This window comes from Molossus molossus, unplaced genomic scaffold, assembly GCF_014108415.1.
Source record: "Molossus molossus isolate mMolMol1 unplaced genomic scaffold, mMolMol1.p scaffold_m16_p_4, whole genome shotgun sequence".
In the NCBI taxonomy this organism is placed as follows: Eukaryota; Metazoa; Chordata; class Mammalia; order Chiroptera; family Molossidae; genus Molossus; species Molossus molossus.
In genome coordinates, this window is record NW_023425377.1 from 87,322,289 (window position 1) to 87,347,307 (window position 25,019).

The 25,019-nt window shown below is 35.2% G+C and overlaps 1 protein-coding gene across 3 annotated transcripts in view; it reads left to right on the forward strand.

The window, feature by feature from the left end:
* The first annotated feature begins 489 nt into the window (after positions 1 to 489).
* FBXO8 (F-box protein 8) overlaps positions 490 to 25,019 on the forward strand; it is a 46,435-nt gene continuing 21,905 nt past the window's right edge. Inside the window, exons 1-6 of one of the 3 annotated variants that reach the window (XM_036241214.1) lie at positions 5,360 to 5,378; positions 7,277 to 7,371; positions 7,847 to 8,232; positions 11,527 to 11,594; positions 18,068 to 18,404; positions 22,165 to 22,291. In XM_036241214.1, coding sequence (XP_036097107.1) covers positions 18,076 to 18,404; positions 22,165 to 22,291 — 456 coding nt within the window. In that variant the 5' untranslated portion in view covers positions 5,360 to 5,378; positions 7,277 to 7,371; positions 7,847 to 8,232; positions 11,527 to 11,594; positions 18,068 to 18,075. Of the gene's footprint in view, positions 1,336 to 5,359; positions 5,379 to 7,276; positions 7,372 to 7,846; positions 8,233 to 11,526; positions 11,595 to 13,424; positions 13,447 to 18,067; positions 18,405 to 22,164; positions 22,292 to 25,019 lie in introns of those variants that run through there. The other 2 variants (XM_036241213.1, XM_036241212.1) reach the window with 2 other exon arrangements.

A 25,019-nucleotide genomic window follows, 5' to 3' on the forward strand; every position in this document is an offset into this window, starting at 1 on the left:
CTCTAAGAGATAGATAGAACGGTCTGGGAAAGAAAATACTTAGAAAATTAGGGGGAAAAAACAAAGGAAGTAAGGGACAAGTACAGATTTCAGTAGGACTGCTGTTAAAAGGTTTGGATAGTTAAAAACAAAAACAAACAAACAAACAAAAACAGTCTAGTATAGCCCTAATTCCGGAATCAAAACCTCAAGATTGATTACTTTTCATAGTGAGGGAAAAATCAATTCTCTTCTCGGAAAGTGAAAAATATTGAAACACCAAGGAAATGCAAGCAAGGAAAACATCCACTACTTTCATCTCTCCCTTCTAGTCAATACTACCAAGGAGCTGGATCGTCCCCCAGCTCAAAGGATCCAGTAGGAATCATTGTCTGTAACTTCCGACCATAAATCACAACCTGCCACGATTCTGCCTCCTTCGTTGTTACAGGGGGATGTACCACTTGGGTATATACGTAAGCCACATCTAGGGCTCCCCTCCTTCCACCTGATTTAAAAGGATGAAAAGACAGACCTGATCATTCACTCCCACCCTGGGCCTCGGTAAGGGCACCGGAGAGAGGAGACCCCAGCCCAGTCTAAAGTGCTGCCTTGCCAGCTCACCCGGGCTCACCGAGCAACCGCAGAGCCAAGAACCGGGCTCCGAAAGAGGGGCGGGGGGGTGCCTATGCAACCAGACGTAGCCACCAGAGCCCAGCCTCCAGCAACTAGTCCCTGCCGCCCGACGCCTGCGCCCAGGAGCGCTTCTCGCGCCGACCGTTTGTATTTGCAGGAGCAGAGCGAAGCCCGCCAAGCACCGCGGCAAGACCTTCAAAGCTGCTGGCTCCCCAGCGCTCCACGATTCCTCGCTGCAGATTCCACACTACATTCATCCAGAATCCCGAGGACACTGACACTGCTGAGAGCCTTCCCCACCGTTAGTTCGATCCCGAGCTGCAAAGTAGAGCTTAGTCTAGTTTTGATGCTCAGAGTGGCTCGGGATGCGAAGTGAGAAACCGGGAATCTATACCGAATCGTAAACCATGGAGATAGAAATGCTTTTTCTTTAAGACTCAGATCTCGAACGTCACTTCCGGCAACAATAGGAAACGTCAAAACTCGGACAGTCGGCAACCCTAGCTGCTGCAGCTTGAGGTGCGCTCGTTTTGGAAGAATCCATTGCTGTTTCTGGAATTCTCGCCGCCGTCACCTCCACCGGCGTGAACAAGGAACGTTTGAACAGGCTTCTCCATGGCCTGGGCACCAGTTCCTGGCTGAGCCATTTTCTTTTTGGCTAAAAGCCCCCGCCAAGAGGCCGATTCGTCGCGGCGGCGGTGGAGATCGCAGGTCCCTCAGGTACAGGCGTCAGCCTAGATATTTCAGAGCTCTTGTTTCTTTACCCTGTACGCCCCTACTTCTCCTCGGAAATAAAGATAACCGGTGCTTGCTAGTTGTCAGAAACTTGCCAACCAGCCAGACTTTGGGACCAATGACAGTGCAAAGCATCTTGAGTGACAGTGGTGACGGCTTATTAAAATGAGGAGTTGGTGTCAGGAGGCGGGAGTAGGTGTGTTCCTTGTGTTTCTAGGCCATTGGGGTATAAGGTCAGCTTCGGGCCCCACGCAGTGATCCGGCTTCATTATAGAATGAAGCCCAGAAACAGCAATGATTAATCTCTTCTAATCCAAATTTTGCTTTTCCAGCAAAGTGGTGTGTGTGTGTGTGTGTGTGTGTGTGTGTGTGTGTTTGTTTTGGTGCATAGACACAGTTTTCGGTGCTTTACATACTCTTCAGTAATATGAATGCAGTCACCATAAATTGCCAATTGCTTCAGTTGTCAAACTTTGATTGTAAATTTGGCAGATTCTTAGTTTGTCCTCTCGTGTTTGTTTCTCTGTGACTGGGCTTTAGTGTCTTACATGGTGGATGCTCAAATATTATTAGTTGGATGAATAACATAAATGATTCCCAATCCTCAGTCATTTAAGTTTTTGGTTGTCTTATTTTTAGGTTCTGTATGTATGTATTTAGTAATTTAATTATTCTGCTTGTTTTAACAAGTGGAATTTATATTTTTAAGGACCCTAAGTGTTTCTGTCTAAATCAACATATCATGACCTTTACTACTGCGAGATGGAGCTAATTTATGTGTTCCAGTTTAGTTTTTCTTCTTTCTTTTAATGTTTGACATTCGGCAACCTTATTTCTGAGGTAGAAAGGTCCACCTCACTTAAGAAAATGGTTTACAAAATTGAGCAAAATGAAGAATAAATTTTATTCTAATTTTTCAGATTGATTTAGGAAGCTTCTCATTTTTATCCAGTTAACTTGACAGCTTATCTAGTGAGATACTTTATTATCCACTGCTGAGTAACAAATTGCCCCAAAATTTAGCTGCTTAAAATAACGAAGATTTATTATCTCAAAGTTTCTGAGGGTCAGAAATTAATGCACAGCTTAGCAGAGCACCTCATACTCACATTCTTTCATGCAGTTGTTGACAAGCTGTGTCTGGGGGTAAGATGTCACCTGAAGACTCCATTAAGGGGTAGAAGGACCACTTCCAAGTGCACTCACCTTTTTATTGGCAGACCTACGTTTTCCACCACATGGGTTTCTCCATAGGGCTGCCTCACAATATAGCAGCTGGCTTCAATCTAAGAGAGAGGACCCAAGACTCTCTACAGTCTTTTATAACCTAATCTCAGAAGTTTATCCCATCACTACTGCCATATTCTATGTGAGAAGTGAGTCGTTAATCCAACCCAAAATGTATCTGGACAGGATTACACAAGGGTTTAAATCCCAGGATGCAAGGATCTTTGGGTTTAGAGGCTGCCTAACACAGATACCCTAGCTGATAACTTTTAGGAGTAAATAGGTAGCAATAACTGAGCAGAAATGCAGTGAAGAGAAAGGCAGTCAGAGAAGGAGGAATACCAGGTTGTAAAGAAATAAACAAATTTGTACAAGCCTTATCTCTCTTGGAAAAGGTTTTTGTTTTTGTTCTTTTGGTCTCTTTTTCCCCCTACTAATTATCTGAAGAGAGGCTTATTATTTTGCTTGGGTAACTGTCTGAAGGATGATGTGTGTTAGAGGAGTGCTTGTGTTTTGTTTTTTTATCCGCACCGGAAGACATTTTTGCATTTATCTTCAGATAGAGCAGGAGGGAGAGAGGGAGGAAGAGAGAGAGAGAAACATCGATGTGAGAGAGACAAATCAACTGGTTGCCACCCACACGACCCCAACCAGGGTCGGGGACAAACTGCAACCAAGGTACGTGCCCTTAGGGGGAACAGAACCCGGGACTCTCTGGTTCGTGGGCCAATGCTCTAACCACTGAGAAAACCGGCCAGGGCTGTGTTTTTGTTTTAATATTTTTTTTTTCTTTATTGATGTTAGATAGAGGAAGGGAGAGGGAGAAAGAGAGACAGAAACATCTATAAGAGAGAACATCGATTGGCCACCTCCTGCATGCCCTGACCAGGAATAGAACCAGGGACCTCTTGGTGCTCAACCACTGAGCCACACCAGCCAAGCAGAATGCTTGTGTTTTTAGGGTCTGTATGAGCAGAACATATCACAGCTGGGGACCGTGTATTCCATACCCATTGCCATTTTATATGGTTGGATTGTATCAAAACAAATATTAGCAAAAATAGCTTTTAAGGAGGAAAGAAGTTAGGAAAAGGTAGAGGAAAACCTTCTGGTGTAGAAATAATGTGGGTCAGTGGCATTATTTATGGTCCTATGCGATCAAATAGGGATGGGAGAGGTGTGTCTTAGAGTGGAAATGTGTCTTATATGTCTGCTTTTAAGCATTATTAGGTGGCAGATACCACCTTTTCCAGCATTACCTGGATGCAAATAACCAGCACAGCTTTTGTCAGTGAACCATATACATTTATCAGAAATTAAAGGTATAGGCTTCAGATTTTTTTTGTGACACTATTTTGGCTGTGACCCACTGTAAAATTGCCTATCCTTCTTCCAAGTTTGAAAGATGTTATAAATTCTTACTGTTAGTAAATTATTATTCAAGCCTATCTTTTGTCCCTCGGGGGCTTAATACCAGCCTGATTGTGTCAATTCTCAGATTGTAAATTTGGCTTTTAAATTGGGGCTCCCTATCAGGTTAACATACTTCATTTATAGTAGTTTGGGGCCCTTAGATGGCTGCAAAATTTTAAACAGATGCTTATGAAAGTAACACAGTTGATATACTTTTACCCACAAAATATCTTATGGTTAATAACTTCCAGATAAGCTAAAATATGAATTGCAATTTATTATATGTGATCAGTTTCATAGGGAATGTTTGTGTGTTTATTGTGGTTTGTATAGACTAAAACATTGAATTACCAAGAGATTACCTTTTCTTTGATCACGGTACATTGAAATTAGTCATTCAAATTTATGATTTTATAGTTCATTACTTAACCAACTGCTGTGTACAACTATCTAGTTTTTTCTACATTTTGATTCAGATTTGGAAACTGAGGCTAATCTCTTGGTTGGCCTGTGATAATGCATCAAAATCATTAATATTGAAAGTCTATGAAATATACATCTAACTCATGATTCTTTTTCATTGAACTATTTTCCTTAAGATTTAAAACAGCTTTAATATCATACATCTACTTCTAGAAATTTATGTTCTCCATTTCTTTATTTTTTTTCCTCATTATGTTATTATTCTGAGAAATTTATTGACATAGATTCTACAATAAAACTAGTCCTGGCTGGTTTGGCTCAGCAGTTAGAATGTCAGCCCAAGTACTGAAGGGTTGTGAGTTCGATTCCCGTTCAAGGGCATATACCTGGGTTGCAGGTTTGATCCCCAACCCCAACTGGGGCTGAGTGGGAGGCAACTAATTGATGTCTCTCTCTCTCTCCCTACTTCCCTTCCATTCTATCTAAAAATCAACAGAAAAATGTTCCCAGGTAAGGATTAACAACAACCCAAAAAACTAAAATAACCTGACTTGTGTAAGTTTACATCATATTTGGGGCAAGTACTTTTGTGATCTACAGATGAGAGAAGATATTTCTGATTTCAAATTTAGGCTGCAGGTTTAGGGAGTTTAGCTCTTTGATCAGCAGTTTGTATATTCTTCAACAATAGATTTCATAAGCTAGTTGAAAGAAGGAGCAAGATTTTAGCAAGTGAGCCATGCTTGGAGAACCCCTATCTGCTCATACTGAGTAATGATTTGTAGATGTCATGAACATGGAAAAGAGATGGAAAGGACAGATGCTAAATACACACATCTCTCTCCATCACCTCTTCATTTTACCTTTTAAAAGAATTTTTTCTCATTTTATTTTTATAGAATCATAGAATTGAATAGGTAAAAGAGAACTTAGGGATCATCAAGTTCAAAACCCTTGTATTACAGGTGAGGAAACTGAGACTTGGAAATTTAACTGACTTGCCCAATATTCACAACTAGTTAAAGAGGGAGCCTGAATCAAATCCAGGTTTTGTGTCAGATTCTTCATTAGATATTTTCTCATCTCCTTTCTGACTTTCCTCCTATTTTGGGCTTCCCTCAATATTTATTTTATTTTAATACATTGTTTGCTTTGTATAAAAGTAATTAAGTGAGAATTTTAATTTTTGTTTTGTTTTTAATTAAATGACTCTCATAGGAATGGCCATTGTGGTTGATGGGCATGGTGTGGGGTATGTTTGGAGGAGGTGGATTGGGATATGCAGCAGCTGATTATAATTGGGTTGAATAAATAGTGCAGTTAAGTAAGAACCAGTGTGATTTAAAATAATACTGGTAAGAAGTATGATAAATTTATTTATTTAAAAGTTAAAACAGGCAGTGGAACATTTTTTGCAAAAGAGGCTGAATAAATTAAATAGGCACACAATTCTCAGCTTTTTGGTTACATTTAAATGACACACCTTAATTTTTACATTTGTTTAGATGCCATTTGGTAACACTCATTATAGAATCAAATTAAAGAACAGGAAAAAACCTCCAGAAAACAAAGTAATATTGTAAATCTTTGAGAATTAAAAAAAAGTGCAACTGGTATGCCTTTTAGGAACAAAAACTGCTCTTGCAGGATCAGATCTTTAAATTTAATGAGTAGGGTTTTTTTTTTTTTATGTGTTTAATGTACCCTGTGACCTCTTAGTACTTAGCTATTTCCCTTTTCTCCTTAGAAAGACCTCCTTGTGGACGTACCCTTCCTTCATTTCTCTACAGTTGTTGCCTTTCAATTTTAGAGGTGTGATTGGTTATCAGGTTTTTTTCTCTCCTCTTTTTTTTTTTTTTAAATTCTCTACTCAGGCTCTTCTAAACTACTTTGGTGGTCTGTTCTTTTGGAAGTAGAGAAATAAATGCTAGGCTGCCAAATTGGTTCTAAATGTCTCATAGAAAATATTTTCTCACAGAATCTCCTATATTCCTGTGCCATTGAGTAATATCACATGATATCACTTAAAGATTTTTAAAACCTAAAATAAACAGAAATATAGTTGTTACTACTTTCTGCTAGGAAAAAATGAATATTTTCTAAATTATACAAATAAGTGACTGTCCCTCATCTTTAAATTGTAATAGAATTTACATCTGAGAAATAACTGTTTGGGTACATATTTTATATCTCTATCTCTGAGACAGGAAATTTCTTACTTATAAATCCCACTATGTAGACACTTAAGACATATTGGAAAAAAACTAACCATTTATAATGAGTATTTAAATGAGATTTTTCATGTCAATCATTACAAACCATTGATTTTACCTTATTTGCTCAGGAAGAGACTTATGGAATCAGTTTGCGTCAAACAAAAGTATTTAAAACATGAATACTTCTTTGAGGCCTCCAGACTTCTTTATATTCTTCCCATCTTCCACTGTATACTCTCTACCTGCATAGTGTATTCTTTATTACTTATAGTTGTCTCCCAGCATATGCTATTTGAATGTTTAGTGTCATTGAATTACTAAAAGCCTTAGTACAGTACCTTTTCTTGTAGAATAGTGCTTTATTTGATGTTTGTTACAAGGAGATGTTTTGACCAAAACTGCTTAATATGTTACATATAGGCTTTATATTAGATATACTAACAGCAGTTAATAAAATAATTTCTATTTTAATCTTTTGTAGAATTACTCTGAACTTTAAAAAAAAACATTACAAATACTGTCAGTCCAAAATACCATGCCTTTTAGAAATATAGCCATCTATTGGAAGTAAATAGAAAACTCTTATTGTTCTTAAAAACAAACCGATATAGTTGTTGGTAATTAATCTAATTTATACTGACTTCTAGGTGGAAGTTCCTTTATACTGTTTGCAGCAAATTCGTTTGGACTAAAACTTTTTTAAAAAATGAGAAGACTACGTCCAAAATCATGTCAAGGAAAAGTATGTGTAGCTGTTTCTCAGATGTTTGCCTTAGATAAAAAGAAAGTGAAGCAGAACCTACATACTGCTTTACCAATTAAAAGAGGCTTTTATATATGTTATGTTAGTTAAGGCTCATTAGCAACCCTATAAAATAGATAGGAGTGAATTCCCGTATTTTATGGGAAATAGAAGCTCAGAAACCTTGTTTGAAGTATTTACAGTCACATACCATATGGCATAATTGGAGCTCCAATTTTAAATTCACCCTCCAGAATAACAGTGTCAAGAAAACTTCTACCCATTTCTCTGTCATACATTAACATATCAATAGTGGTTAAACATTATGGTAGTACTTAACACCAAAAAGATATCTCTGTTATCACTGACCTTATTTGCCAAACTCCGTTTTTATATATAGTGTATCAATGTAAGAAAAGTTAGCTTCTACTTGTTTTATATATTTACTAGTTGTTATTTTCTTTTCCTAACAAAGGTAAATGGAATCTCCAAATTTCACAGACCCTAAATTAATGAAATTTAGAATCAGAATTATGACTACTCGGGTAATTAAATCTGAAATAATCAGATGTACTCTGAAATGGAAGGACCAAAATAAAAGTTATCTTCTAAAATGGCTTGAGGGGTGACTACAAAACTACCTCTTATTATAAACTACCTACTATGGGCTAGGTTCTTTAAGTCCCATTGGACAAGTATTATCCATTATTTCACCGATGAGGCAAATGAGGACCACAGACTACAAGCTCATCAGATTCTATATTGGAGTTTGAACCAGATCTTCTTTTCACATCAAAGCCTATATGCTTTCCACAAGAACAGTAGCCTGCAAGAGAAGCACAGCTGGGAACAAGAATGGAGGTAATAAGCAGTGACAGAGGAAAAAGATGTGAGCCAGTGATGAAGAAACGGATGGTAGATTGCCTTTGCCATCTGTAGGCTCTAACTACTTTGGGCATGTGGTTTGGTGGTTAAGAATAAAAGCTTTGGACTCAGACCTGGGTTTGAATCCGAAATCTTCCATTTGCCAGCTATCAGATCTCAGGCCAAGTTACTTAACTTCTCTGGGTCAATATTTCCTCAGCTATAAATTAGAATAATAATATTTACGTCTTAGGGTTGTTGGGAGGATTAAAATGGAATAATATACATATGAACTTTCACAGAGTTCTTGGTACAGAGTAAAAAACAAATGGTGCTTTAAAGTGTAAAAGCAATATTTAATATTTAGATTATGAAATATATAAATAAATATTATGCCCAAAAGGAGTGGGCACAGCCAGGAATTTCAAGTCTTAAATCTCCACACACAAAAAAAAGCTAAAGGAGTGTTTTCCTACTTTCTTTTAAAAAAATTTCTCCATCTTTTGAAATAAAAATTTCTGTTAAAAGTGGCAAAAATAGCCCTGGCCAGTTTGGCTCAGCGGTTAGAGCGTCGGCCTGCGGTCCTGAGAGACCCGGGTTCAGTTCCCGCTATGGGCACGTACTCGGTTGCAGTTTGTCCCCGGCCCTGGTTGGTCGTGCGGGTGGCAGCCACTCGATGTGTCCCTTCACGTCGATGTTTCTCTCTCTCTCTCCCTTCCTCTCTCTCCCTCCCCTCTATCTGTACAAAAAATGGAAAAATATCCTCGGGTGAGGATAAAAAAAAAAAAAGTGGCAAAAGTAATTCTTATTAACTATTTTGATGTTTTCCTTGACAGGGGTCTCCTACTATTCTTAAACCATAATGCTGAGCATGTACCTTCTTAGTTAATGATTTTCAGTCTGAATGGCACTAAGCCCTAGGGCAGTAATTCCTAAACTAAGTACACATCAAACTCAAGATTTTTTCTAAAATCATATGCCTGAACTCCACAACCAAGAGATTTCTGTGTATAGAAAGGTTACAGATTAATAAAAATAACTAACATATACCCTTTACTAAGATTCACCAATTAAAATAATTTTGTAACATTGCTTTATCATTTTCTCTATATGGAGAGATATGTTACTGTTTACAGTTATCAAATTCAGGATATTTAACATAGATGCAATATTTTTATCTAATCTTTCGCCCATATATCTAGTTTTTCAGTAATTCCAGTAATGTCATTTTTAGCAATTCTTTTCTAGTACAAGATCCAGCCTACATATTGCATTTGGGTGTCATATTTTTCAGTCTCCTTTAATCTGAAACTATTCCTCAGCCTTTTTATGGCTTTCCAACATTGGCATTTTTGAAGAAAACAAAATATGTCATTTTATAGATTTCATCTGGGTTTCTCTGATATTCTTATTTGATTCAGCTTATACTTTTTTTGCCTGGAATCCCATAAAATTCCTATTGTGTCCTTCTCAAGGTATCACATCCAGGGGCACATGAAGTCCATTTGTCTCTAATTGGTAAATGTTAATTTTGATCCTTTTGTTAAATACAGTCTGATTTCTTAATTTCTTTTTGTAATTAATAAGTAATACGTGGGGAGATACTTTCAGATTCTGTAAGTATTCCATTCTTCATCAAACTAAAGATTCATCATCTATTAATAATTCTTGTCTGAATTATTTTTTCTGCGATGGTTGTAAAATTATGATTTTTTTCTGGTTTTATTCTATCTTTATTTGTCAGTATTTTACTGTAAGGGACTGCTTTCCTTTTTCATTTATATATGTATTTATTGATCATCAGTGTAGAATCATGGATCCTTTTTTTTTATTTTTATTCTTTTATCCTCACCCGAGGATATTTGTCCATTTTTTGTACAGATAGAGTGGGAGGGAGAGAGGGGGAGGAGAGAGAGAGAGAGAAACATCGACGTGAAGGGACACATCGAGCGGCTGCCACCCGCACGACCAACCAGGGCCGGGGACAAACTGCAACCGAGGTACATGCCCTTAGCGGGAACCGAACCCGGGTCTCCAGACCTCAGGCCAGTGCTCCAACCGCTGAGCCAAACTGGTCCGGGCTCATGGATCCTTTTTTATGTGATGGATTATAATCCATTGTTGTCCTTATTTTTATTCTGATGCCCAGATTGTCCCAGGTTTGGCCAATAGGACCTTTTTAAAATTAGCTCCTAATTTCCCTTTTGACATTGTGCCATTGCTTTCGTTTTGTTTTGATTTTCTTTTAGCTCACTGGATGTTCATTATCCATATTTAAGAAACAGTTTCTTGATGTCCCTTAAGGGTGTCCCAAGGGCACTGGAAAGGGGGAATTTGGGAGAAAGAAGTAACTTTCTACCATATTTGTATATAGCAGAGCTTCAGTGGGTTCCTACTCTAGGAAAACTCCAAATATGTCATATGTAGAGTATATGATTTTATAACTATGTCTATTAGAGTAAGGTTAAAGTTAACCTTTATTGAAGAGTCACTGGGGGAAATAAGGAAAAATAAACCAGGTCATTGTTGTGTGAGTGTTTCAGCTGCACTTTAATGGTTGCACATTGGATCTTTGAGACAATAAAAAGTTGATTTATAGATGTATGCATCAGTATAGGGTTGCCCTTGCTCTGATCTGATAGCCATTATGCTAGGCAACTTGTAAATGCTAGTAGGAGAGGAGTGCAGTTTTTCTCTAGAGTCATTCAATTTCTTTAGTGAAAACGCTTCTTCGTTTTACCTAGGTAAGGAAAGAGGTTGAAATAGATACCTAAGCATTCTAGACACATGACTTACGTGTACTGGTGGATAGATTGTGGTCTGTTGTTCCATACATGCATATTTAATTTAATTCTCACAAAAATTGTAAAGGATTTTTTCTTTTTTTTATTATTGTGTAAGTAAAGAAATAGTGACCCGGAAGTGTTAATCCTGTTTTTTGTTCCTCATTTTATTCTGAATTACTCCCATTTTTTAAAATTTTATTTTATTTATTTGTTTTTGTTACAGATGTTTCTCCTTTTCCCCCCATTGACACCCTCCTCCCATACTCCCATTTTTTTTTACTGTGTTTCGGACCCCTAAAAGCCTCTTGAGGCCTCTCTAATGTGCTTCTCTCTCTGCGCTATTCCATTCTTTTCTCCTTCCTCTTCGTGGGTTCACTAGTAACCACTCCACCTTCTACTCTTATGTTACAGAAATCTGTTGAAATTTCATGTCCACTCAACATCCTCTTTTCCCTTCTCTTATAGGTTTAGTTAACACATTTTTCCTTTTCTCTCATTTTAATAGGAGAGTTTATGTGCTCAATCTTAAATCTATGACAAGACAAAGTTGACCATAAAAGATTTTTTTCAAAAGTAAGTTAGAACATTGTTTCTAATATTTACCCTCCATTGATACCTTATGTCAGAGATTTTCAACCTTTTTCATCTCATGGCACACATTAATTACTAAAATTTTGCAGCACAACAAAAATATTTTTTTTCCAGTCTGACAAAAAAAAAAAAAATAGGTATAATTCTGATGCATCCATACCAGATGGCTATTGTTGTGTTGGCTCTTGTCATTTTTTTTTTATTTGACAGTCTAAGGGAAAAGAGGTCAGTGCCCCTGAGTGAATAGTCAGGCATTGCATATTTTAAAAATTCTTGTGGTACACCAGAGTGCTTCTTGCATTACAGCAGTGTGCCACAGCACACTGGTTGAAAATCACTGTTTATGTCATAAATCATGTTAATGAAATGGCACCCTACCATTTATATGTATCTTAGTTCTGGCTTAAAACCTATTCCTAAAACTATGAATGAATTAGAATAATTTTAGAGCTTAGAATATTAAAATTTAGCTATGTAGTACCAAAAGAACTGTTTTGGAAGGAAAAGCACCAATAATTCATAATAACACTACATGTAACATGCCTAAAATGTTGACAGGTAGGAGGGGTACAACAGACCCTTTAGAGGTGATAGTGGCTGTCTGCTCCGTAAATGGGTCTTTTCTAAGCAAGAAGCTGTATGCGTTCTTCTTGGTAAATATTTTCCAAAGACTTTATTTTTGAAAAATGCTGCAATCTTCCTAAAATCACGTTAGTTCCCATTTATGTCATCCTAGCTACTGGGCCACAGCAGCATCGGACTTTCTTTAAGAATATAAAGTTTAATTTCAAGTGTAAGATATGATAATAAACACCAAAATATGAAATTCATATACATGAAATGAAAATAAAATAGCCCTATATCTTTTAGCTGATGCAACACTTTATCCATAGTACCACTGAATATTCAAGGTCACTTAATTTGGTTACCAATTCCTGTTCAATAGCCATTCGTGATAGGTTTTTGAGTCTCCTGTCCAATACCACGCTCACAGAGTACATTTCTAAGTAGTATAGACTTGAGCTTGACTATTTGACCCTTAAACCAGCAATATATAACAGCTCTGAGACAGAGAGAGCGTTATTTGACTACTGTGTTATAATGATCAAGATTAATTAAATCAATAACCATCTTTGCATAATTCCAGCAAAATATAAATGCTTGAATAATATTCATTTGCCTATTTGGCCATTGCTTCATTTGATACTTCATCTAATTTAAAAAGGAGTTCTAAGTTTTATTATGTTTGTGTTAATCATTCTCTATGAAGAATTTAAACTTACTAAACAGTATCAAAATCTTTGTTTATAAGTATCGATTTTATTACATTCTGAAAAATAAGAAAATGTAAGTGTCCTAATTACCTTGATTTTTTTCCCCCATAATTTGCTTTCTCCTCTGAAAGGAAGAATTTAAACTTTGATCTCTTCTAGAGAATTTTTTGTTAGCATAGTTTCTCCTCTGTAACCTAAGAAATTATGAAATTTTTGCTTATTTCTGTCAGATAATAAATAACATAGTACTCTTTCTACATTTGGAGACCTAGAGAAAATATCTTTGGTTTCATTTTGAAATTCCTTAGAATTTTATAGACCCTCTGAAGATGATAAACTATAAACAAAATAAATTTAAATTTGAAAGAAAATGCATGAGACATCTTGAATAGTATTTATTCATTTACAGTTCTCATTATTTGTAGATTTTGTATTAGTGAACTTGCCTACTCATTAATTTTTTTTTATCTCCCAAATCAATTCTCATGGCACTTTTCCGCTCATCCTTGGACATTTGCCAAGCTGCAAAAACTTTGCATCCATGGAGGCACACATTCCCAGTTAAGTTTGAATAAGGCAATGCTCTGCCTTCTTGTTTCAGTTTTCATGTTGTAAACGAGTCTTTTTCGTGGTCTATTTAGTGCTATATTTTTCACATTTGCTCTGTTTGTTGATGATTTTTTTAATTTAAAATGGCCCCCAAGTGTAATGCTGAAGAGAGCTATCTAGTGTTCCTAAGTTTAAGAAGGCTATGATGGTGCTTTACAGAGAAAATACCCGTTAGATAAGCTTCTTTCAGAACTGGCGAGTTGTATGTTAATGAATCAACAGAAGCGCACATAAAACAAGGTTATGTATTGATCAGTTAGCAAAAATGTTGTGTCCAGAGGCTCACAGCAACCTAACCCTATATTTCTGCTAGGAGCAATGGGTCAATATTTGCTAGTTCAGTATTTGCAGTGATTTTATAGAACTATAATAATTGACTTTTGTTTTATTTGTACATGAAATAGAATATTTATGTTATTATAAGAGTAAGTATTGATTTCCAAGAAATAATCTATTTTCCACAATCTGTTTTGAGTGAGCAAATAATCAGCAATTATTTCATCACAAATCCATATTTACACCAAATATTTATTTTAAATACAAAAACTTCTTTTCTTCTTTTCATGTTTTTTAATCAGTTTGAAACTCTGCCTATTCAGTGATTCCACTATGCAGCTTAATTTTTTTCACCAAATAATTGACACAAATGACATGTTTTAAGAGTTTGAAAGCATGCAAGAATCCAGCATGAAACTATCATATTTTATATCTCTTTTAAAGCCAAATGTTGAAACTTACTAAAGATAACACAAGAACCTGTTTCATTCCATTTCTATTGGGACTATCTTAAGGCACGCTGAGTTTTTAAAAATTTTGTGAAACATAAGGCAGGATTTTTTGTTTTTAATTTGGTCATTGATATAAAAGAATTACATTTATGAGGGAAAAAAATAACCATGGCTGAAATATCAGATGACTAAAGGAGACAAACAGTTACGTATATAAGCCTTATTATCATGCTGTGCAAATAGCAACATGAACAAATGAGTTTATTTGGTGGGCAGAACATCAAGACAATTGAAGTTTTATTAAGTGTATTTTTCCAAAATGCTCATTATTTTTACTTCATGAAAATTTTATTTTGTCAAAACAAATTAATAGATAACATTTTAGTGATTATTAGCTGTAGAGTGGAACTTTATATGTGTTATCTCATTTAATACAGCAGCCTTTTGAGCTATAAGTATTATTATTTTCCACATTATATATGAAGAAACTAAAGCTTAGAATAGTCAAGTAAATCCCCCAAGGTGCTGTAAGTAATAACCAGTGGAGTGAGGATTTAAACTCCTCTGTTCGACTTCAGAGTCCACAACACTGCTCGCTCCATGACTTGCTTCACAACTTCTGCAATGGATATCATGTCCTTTTGAAAGTTTTATCACTTCTCTGACAGTTCCACCCACATTCCACGTCCCTGTTACCCTAGGGAAGATTGGGAGTGGGGATGGGACACCATAAACACCCTTTCCTGTCTCCAAAGGATAAACTTATGATATTAATCTTCCTCAAGCAGTTTATTGGACTGTGTTCTTGCCCAGTATCAGCAACTGCTTTAAAAGAAAAATGGGGTCCCCGAAGAGCAATTTGCAGTATTATTTAACAGTAGGAGAATAGAAAATGCAGTTTTCTTTGTTTGAGTTATGTGTACATGAGCCTAAAACTTCCACTCTCCCCATCAGAGTTTTTTTATTTAAGAACCAGCTGCTAGCTTTACCTCTTTTTACCTGCCGGATGCTTTCTGAATCACATTCAGCACTCAATTTTAGTGATCCCCATTAAAGTCCAGAGCCTAGGGAAATCATCCCGAATCTGTGTTCCCTAGCAACATCCCTGAGAGTAACAACAGCTGCTTAAACCATATGCCACTAGAAAGATGCTGTAGGGGAAATACACAGAAACTGATACTAAAAGCTTTAAATCTTGCAACTTCAAATACCATAGTTACCATGTTTGATTTTTTTTACCTTTAGTTGTACTAAAGTAAAGAGAAGAATACGTTTAAGTATCTAAAATGACAGGCTAGATGAGCTTAGCAATCAGTGTGATTTCTAGATATTTTCTTGGCGAGAGAAGCAGAGCTAGCCATGATTAAAATACCTTTGTTTATAATTGTGAGTCTCAAAATTTTAAATATGTATCAAAATTAAATTGTACATATGTTGTAATATGACATGACATATTTAAACATTAATTGAACTTAAAATTTCTTACAAATTTTTGTTGATATTTTTCATTTTTTCTGTTAATTATTTTATTTTCTCTGTTGTTTTGTCTTTTCCAGGACGTCATATAGTTAAAGTCATGTTATGTAGCTTTTTCAGTTTCCTTTACTTAGTAATATGTATTTAAGTTTTATGCCTGTCTTTTTATGGCTTGATAGCTCATTTCTTTTTGTACCAAATATTCCATTGTCTGGATGTACCACAGTTTATTCATTCACCTACTGAAGGACATCTTGGTTGCTTACAAGTTTTGGCAATTATGACTAGAGCTGCTATAAACATATATGTGCAGGTTTTTGTGTGGACGTAAGTTTTCAGCTTATTTGGGTAAATACCAAGGAGCATGAATGCTGGATTATGTGGTAAAAGCATGTTTAGTTTTCTAAGAAATGGCCATACTGTCTTCCAAAGTGACTGCCATTTTGCATTCACACATCCTTGCCTGCATTTAGTGTTATAGGTGTTTTGGATTTCAGTCATTCTAGTAGATATGCAGATATAGCTATCTCATTTTTGTTCTGATTTGCGATTGCCTAATAGCATGTGATGTTGAGCATATTTTCATTTGTGTATTTGCTATCTGTATATCTTTTTGGTGACGCATCTCTTGAGGTCTTATGCTCATTTTTAAGGGGGTTATTTGTTTTCTTGTTGAGTTTTAAGAGTTCTTTGTATTTTTTGGATACCAGTCTTTTATCAAATATGTGTTTTGCAAAGATTTTCTCATGGTTTGTGGCTTGTCTTTTTATTATCTTAAGATTCTATAATAAACATAAGAATTTAATTACTACAGCTTAACCACTAATAGAGGAACTACTACCATTATTGTGCTTTGTGTTGTAGGGAGGAAAGGTTATCTTTTGTGGATTCTTTGCAAAAACAAATTTCCCCACATTTAAAAATCATTAATATGTTCCATTTCTTTGTATCTCCCATCCCTTTATAGCTTAAGCTCCTGTAAGTCTAAGCAGTTCACTTTAAAGAGGAAGTGAAAAATTATCTTGGACCATTTTTGTTTGTTTGGTTTCATCAAGTGACCTATTATAATGGCTATTATAGCCAGTAACTCAGTTAATGTACATGTGGATCATGCCTTTATAGATATTGAAAAAAATATCTTTGACATTCTTTGAAATTCTACTCAATTTTCAAATTCTTCCTACTAATTTTCATAATTTCTGGTCACCCACAGATTTTGTTTCTTGGTTTTGTTTTTGTTTTTATTAGTCCTTATTGTAAACAACTAATTAATACAAAACCGAATTTTAAGGTCAGGTTATGCTATGAAATTTAGTTAAAATCATTTTTTCTTCAAGCTTTTCGAAAATACACACACTTTATTAGTCAACTTGGGTTTATAAAACCAGAATATTTTGTTTGGAAAAAAGATCATGAAAGTAATTATTTATATTAGTTAAAAGTTCTTTCTGATTTTATTTTTCTCAATGAATTTATTTGCCTGGGAGAATTTGCTTATTTTAAAGCTGAGATCAAATCGGAAGTCTAGGCCATGAGTTTTCTATATATTTGTATGCGATGAAGTCCAATATTTGTAACAGGTAAATGTGGAGCTACTCTGGTTGGAGGTCATTTGGATGGAGGTGGAGGAGACTAGAGCACACTCTGTCCTGCCTTTTCCCCATTATCTCTGAGGAATCCATAGCTCTACATGTAGAGGAACTAGAAGATTAGTCTAAATTATGATTTTTGTTTAAAGAAACAAGAAAACCAAATAGTCATTATTGAGCTATTTATCATGGAGTTCTAGGTGTCTAATTTATAAGGTTTCTGAATTAGACTTCGGGGCCTATGTTACATTTTATTACAGTCTGCAACATAAATGTAGACTGGCAAGAATTAAACTAAAAGCCTGTTTCACAGCTGTTATGCATCTGGGAGTTTGCTTAAAAGGGGCTAGCTTAGCTTAGCCTGAGTTGTGATAAAAAGCAGGGTCTAGAGGCCTTTTAACTCAAGTCCTGCGCTCTGATCAGAGCTCTATTTAATACTGGCCCATAAGTCCACATAATTATAATTTGTAAGAGTCTTTAGGACACCAGTAACTTTTAAATCTCACCATGTGAAAAATTATTATGTCACCTGTGGACTTTAAAAGTAGTTAGCAAAGTGGGATAAAGGTGATAATCAAACCAAATATTTCTGAAACTTTCTCTGTCCAAGTTTTCTACGTATGATGTACTAGCTCTTCTTTTTAATATATTACTCCTCAGTATGCTTTAATGAGGAATGTTAATTCTGATAAATGAATACTCATGTCAGAGTTGCTGTACCACTGGGGTAGACAGGTTCCTTTTTAATGTAACCTTTTCACATTTTGGCTTTCTCCCAGGCTTGCAGATGGGTCAGGGGCTGTGGAGAGTGGCCAGAAACCAGCAGCTACAGCAGGAAGGCTACAGTGAGCAAGGCTACCTCAGCAGAGAGCAGAGCAGAAGGATGGCTGCCAGCAGCATTTCCAATACCAGTCATCGTAAACAAGTCCAAGGAGGCATTGATATATATCATCTCTTGAAGACAAGGAAATCTAAAGAACAGGAAGGATTCATTAATTTGGAAATGTTGCCTCCTGAGCTAAGCTTTACCATCTTGTCCTACCTGAATGCAACTGACCTCTGCTTGGCTTCATGTGTTTGGCAGGACCTCGCTAATGATGAACTTCTATGGCAAGGGTAAGTTCGACTCAGATGTCTCTATACATAATTATTTTAACTGTTCTTTTTATACTAGTTATATATGTATTATGAAGTATTTCTTTCAACTGGGGCTTGTATTTGAGTTGTTCTTTGTTAAAACATGGAAATACAAAAATACAATTATCATCGCAGTCAAATTTTATATTGGGGGAAAGAAGGACAGTATAAAAGAAAAGAATGAATTACAGTTAGACAAGGGGTTACCAGTCAAGATGTGTCAGTTGATTATAAATCAAAACTTATCAGTTTATTCTAAAAATTCAAGTTGTTAAGTGAGAATTTATAATCCAAAACTTAGTGTTCACAGCCCTGGTGTAGTTTGTACTTCCTTGATAAAAAATAGGCATACTTAAAAATAAATATTCTTCAGATCTTATTGTTTTCATTGGTGACAGATTGTGTAGATGTGTATTTACTCATTTATATATTTCTTTTTATCAGAGGTGCTTGTTAGCATAAACTTTGATTGGTAAATATTTTATCTACTTTTAATTTTTTTCTAACCACCATATAATCAATGAACTAGGCAAATACTAGAAAGCAAAATGATAATCTACTAGCTGAACTGACTGTAGATTATAGAAATTTTAGCAGCTATCATACCAGTTTAAATTTAAGCTATAAATCTAAGAATGTTTGGTGGAATATAATCTACTTTATGGAACCTACATTAATCCTTAAATAGCACATACACTTGAGTTGTGAAAATGTTACCAAACATAGGAGAATCATTGATTTTTAAGAAATGTTTACCAGAGCCCTGGCCGGTTTGGCTCAGCGGTTAGAGCGTCGGCCTGCGGTCCTGAGAGACCCGGGTTCGGTTCCCGCTAAGGGCATATACCTCGGTTGCAGTTTGTCCCCGGCCCTGGTCGGTCGTGCGGGTGGCAGCCACTCGATGTGTTCCTTTCACATTGATGTTTCTCTCTCTCCCTCTGTTCCTCTCTCTCCCTCCCACTCTACCTGAACAAAAAAAAAAAAGAGCCCTGGCCGGTTTGGCTCAGCGGTTAGAGCGTCGGCCTGCGGTCCGGAGAGACCCGGGTTCGGTTCCCGCTAAGGGCATGTACCTCGGTTGCAGTTTGTCCCCGGCCCTGGTCGGTCGTGCGGGTGGCAGCCACTCGATGTGTCCCTTCACGTCGATGTTTCTCTCTCTCTCTCTTCCTCTCTCTCCCTCCCACTCTACCTGAACAATAAATGTCCTCGGGTGAGGATTTAAAAAAAAAAAAAAAAAAAGAAAGAAAAAGAAATGTTTACCAGAGTTTGTCTCATTATTTTAAAAGGGACTTTATAATGATATAAAACATATCTAAAAACAAGTCTTTTTAAGATTTTAATTTCTAAATGAAAATCTAATTGAGAGAATTACTAAATTATCTAAATAGCCAGTCTTTAGTCAAAATGTATTACCAACAATGACATTCCTCACTCAGACTTCTTGATGCAACAGAATTACAGTAGTCATTATATAGTTCATTTCTCAACCTCTAAATAGATATGAATCATCAGTATCATCTTGTCATTCTTTCATTGTCTTGTCATGGTGAAGGTACTGTGGGAGTGGAAATTCTATTAATTATTAATGTTTAAAATAAACTATGGCTATTACTTTTTAATGACTTAGTATAAGAGGAAATGAAAATACTTTATAACTGGCTCATTTTACTTATAATCTCTTTTCTACATTTTAGTTTTGCCAGCAAACTTATGTTCTTATCTTTGAAGAAAGCCTTATTTTTAAGCTAATCTGAATTAACTCAGCTAGAATGTAGTTTTCATTTGGGATTTAAATCTGAATTGTTCATTTCTGGAAGAAATGTTTCCTTTTTATGTACCACATAATTATACCTATTTTTATGACACTTGGATTTTTCTTCTTACTGATAAATTGCTTCTTTTTTAAATTAAAGTCTGGCTTAGTTTTTATTTTAACTTTGGCTGTGTTGAATACTTACTAATGTTGGAAGGTTCTGTTACTTAGTAATAAATGTCAAAAGTTATGGGACTAGATTAAGAAGCTACTAAAATGTTGATAATTTTCTAAATAAGTTACTAAACTTACTGTTTTAAAATCATTTTTTTTATATAAATAATGCAAGGATATAAGAAGATAACCTCATATTACATTAAATATTTTACCCACTATGTTCATAATTTTTGATATTGTAGGCTGAGACAGTAACTTTTTTTTTGTTTTTCTGTCCATTGTGTGTATGTGAAAGAAGAAAGTTTGAGCCAAAAATCAATAATGAATATTATAAAGTGAAGCTATTTTAATGTTTATCTTTACAAGTAGATTTTGTTGTTGATAGTGATGATGATTTTTTGTTGAATTTATTAGGGCAACATTGTTTAATAAAATTATGTAGGTTTCAGGTAGACCGTTCTATAATACATCATCGGTATTTTGTGTGCAGATAGGTGTTTTTGAACACACAAAAATCATATCATTTTGAGACAGTTATTAAAAAGTTATCAAAGTACAATTTCCATATTCTCCATGTCTCTGGAGTAATGTGTTTATATTTTATAATCTGTGGTATATAGCCAGAATTTCTGGCATAGTAGTAAGATAAAACTTTAGTTTTCAAATAATAACCAGTAGCTAACCCTGTACAGAGTTGGAAACAACTATCCCCATCTGCAGAAATAATGAGTTTTAAAATATGAGCTGTTAGCATTTTGGGTTTTATTGAATTTTAAACAATCGTTTATCACTGTGATAGTAAAGAGCCAATGTTTTGAAGCATTATCTTATAAACAGCTATGCTCAATGTCACAGCTTTTGATGTATGTATTGAAGTTATAGCATTACAAACATTTCAGTCTGTAGTTTGCCTGTTAATATATATAGTTTAAAAAAATGAAGTTGTCCCTCTGCCCAGCAATCTCCCCACACCCCATTCAGTTTTATGTCACAACAGAGCACATATTTTATTTAATCCTGTTTAGCTTCTTGGGTAAGATTGCAAGCTCTGGAGTAAGACTCCTTGAGTTTAAATCCTGCCTCTACACAAATTTGCTGTGCAACCTTGGGTAACTTTATTTATCATATCTGTGTTTCTTTACCTGTAGCACTAACATTATAGGATTGTTGTAAAGATTAATTAAGTTGCCCTGGCCGGTTTGGCTTAGCGGTTAGAGTGTCAACCTATGGTCCAGAGAGGCCTGGATTTGGTTCCCGCTAAGTGCATGTACCTCAGTTGCAGTTTGTCCCTGGCCCTGGTTGGGTCATGCGGGAGGCAGCCACTCGATGTGTCCCTTTCACGTCTATGTTTCTTTCTCTCTCTTTCTCTCTCTCTCCCCCCCCCCCTCTCTCCCTCCCACTCTGTATGAACAAAAACTGGAATAATGTCCTTGGGTGAGGATAAAAAAAATAAAATAAAGATTAAGCAAGTTAATACTGTTACAGTGCTTCAGTTAGTGCCTGGCATTTAGATGGTAAATATTATTTATCATTATTATTAGTAGTTTATATTTAGCTTCAGAGAGTATTTATGAATATTATTAAACTTTGTAACTCACATTTACTAAGTGCTGTCTGAATTGCTAAATTGGAGGCATTTGTCAGTCATACTCTAGCAAATAAATTTAAAAAGTATAAAATTAAACATTTTAAACTTTAGTGGTATAAAATCTAATTTAATATTTTATATTACTGTTTTATCATGTTTATATACACTTCACTTGGGAAATTAAATATGGTAATGTTTTCTTGTTTGATTTTATCTTACCTTTATAGGTTGTGTAAATCCACTTGGGGTCACTGTTCCATATATAATAAGAACCCGCCTGTAGGATTTTCTTTTAGAAAATTATACATGCAGCTGGATGAAGGCAGCCTCACCTTTAATGCCAATCCAGATGAGGTAAGTGAAGAACTTGAATATTTGTAACAGTTGGACTTTATTACTTTCTTGCTGCAACTTTCCAATATAATAAACTTGCAAGTAAAAATCACAAGTCACTGCACATGCCTTTTCCATCACTGGGAAGCCCAGTATTTGAGTGGTTGCTCTTTTTTACCTTACCTTGTCACATTCTCATCTCTCTGGCTGCTCACTTTGTGTGGCAACTTCCATGACACATGCAATCTCCACTGGACCTGATTGAGATAGGACTGCATCATAAGTGGAGAGTATGAAATATGTTCATCAGAGTTTATCTGCAACCTTTTCTTCTTGCTTTGTTTATATTTAATAACAATGCTACTACTTTTATCAAATATAATCACAAAAGACATTGTTCTAGTTTGCAGCATATCAAAATGTTGTCTTTAAATCATGTCTTTAACAGTCTAATTTCATTTGATGTAGAAACTGCCTTTTGATTCTAAGATTGAATAATTTTATATTCATTATTTTTTTTTTTATAAGACAACAAACACAAACAGAAAAAAGGAAGAGTGGAAGAAGTGAGAATAACTGCTTAATAATTACTTAATTTTTTTCTTTACATAATACATAAGAATGATCAAAAGATAATTCTTTCACGGACTTTTTCCCCTTATTCTTATTTTAATATGTCCTGGAAAGGTTCAAATTTTTAAATGGATGTTTAAATATCTACTCGATTTATCTTAGAAATCTAATAGCAATTATACAACACTCAGAACTACTACTTCTGGATTTATTGTTTTCTGTGGAAAAAAACCTGGCAGTTATTTTAATTTACTTAATTTTTTAATATAAATATGTTTTTATTGATTTTAGAGAAAGAGGAGGGAAGAGGGGGAGAGAGATAGAAACATCCAAGAGAGAGAAACATCGATTGGCTACCTCCTGCACATCCCCCTCCCCAACACTGGGTATCCAGCCCAAAACCCAGGCATGTGCCCTGACCGGGTATCAAACCAGCAACCTTCTGGTACATGGGATGCCACTCAATCAACAGTCGCACTGGCCAGGAAATTTACTTAATTTTTAAAACCCAACTTTTTGTTTTATTTGTTGTAGAGGTATTAAAGGCCACTTAAATCATCCAGTCAAATATTTTTAAAATATCTTAACTTTTGCTGTTATAATTAGAGAAATGTTTCTCATATAAAATATTTAAATATTAAACAGAAATATTAATTCTATAAATATGCATATAGTACAAATTACATCATATCTTTAAAGTTAAATGGGTTTTTGCTTATTATATATTATTTCTTTCTTTGTTAATTTTTTTTGTACATGAATGAAAAATAAAATATAACACCTCTACAAAGATGTGCTAATGCATACACATTATCAGTTAAGTCTTAGCCCCACAAATACAACAAATATAACAAAGTGTGTATGTGTGTGTGTGTGTGTGTGTGTGTTGCGCGCGTGCGCCACTGAGCCACACTGGCTGGGCAGTAGGATGATTTATAATAAGATAAAGGTTGAAGTTCAAATTATACTTCTGAAACCAGTACAACTTGTAACTTGTCACTTTCTTGTAAATTTTTTCTGATGCCTTTATCATAAAATACACTTTTTGAAAAATGAAATTGAAGTTCTCCTCTATCTAAATATATAGCAACAGTAAGCATGTAATCTCTTTGATCTTGCGCTGTGACATACCTGCTCTGTAAAAGAGATTTAATTAACTACACTTATGTTTTGAAAAATGGCATGGTTTCAGGATTTCATTATTTTTGTTTATTAGAATTAGGCCTTACCTGATGCTAATTAAAACAGTTCATATGATGAACTTTATAATAAGATATATTTCGCATCAGCCTCTTGAGATAATTGAATGATGATTACTGGAAAAGAACTGAAGCAGAATAATACAGTATTTTACTCTAGATCCATAAGAATCAGGAAAGGAGACTATTACAAGCCCAGTCTTATGCTTAGTTTATCAAGGCTTACTGGCTCCTGTCATGAATTATGCTGAGGTTGAGTAAAACTGTCATCTTCAATTCATATCACTTGCAAATGTTACATTCTAAGGAAAATGTAATGTGGTAAGTACTGAGTTGTAGATTTACAAAAGTCAGAAAAGTTAGTTGGATGTAAATGTTGATATTGATTATGGTAAGTAGTTATTCCTTGCTATAGGAGAACCAATTTTTTAAACAAATTATAAAGTCATTTTTTTTAAGCAAAGATGAAAATGTAGATAGGTCCTCATATACTAGAATGTGATGGATATTTTTAAATATCTAAATTGGAAAAACTCAATGTCAAAATGTATTTCCATCTTTACAGCTACATATGTCAGACTAGAGAGCTCTTATTATACCTCCTCTAGAGTATTGAGAGGGAGGGGGCAGAGAAAAGAGGTAAAATTGAAGTCCTCTTTTTATCTGACAGAAATTTAAAGATTTTTAAGTCAAATGTTTGCTAAGAGAGGGATTAAAGTTATTAAGTAATATTTTTAGACCTTCAGAATTACTTCTCCATCCTACCTCCCATTATTATTGAGAGTTGGCTGTATTTTCTTTTTCTTTACTCCTTGGCCTGATTTAAAGCTATCCTGGAGCATTCCGGAATTACTGAACTCCCTGTTTCGAAAGGGGCACATAGTGCTGCTGGGAGGCATAGAGCTGAACCTCCAAGTGACCTGTGTTTCCAGAATTCAATTCTGTGCTTTTATGAACTTCAGTAACCCAGCAGGTGT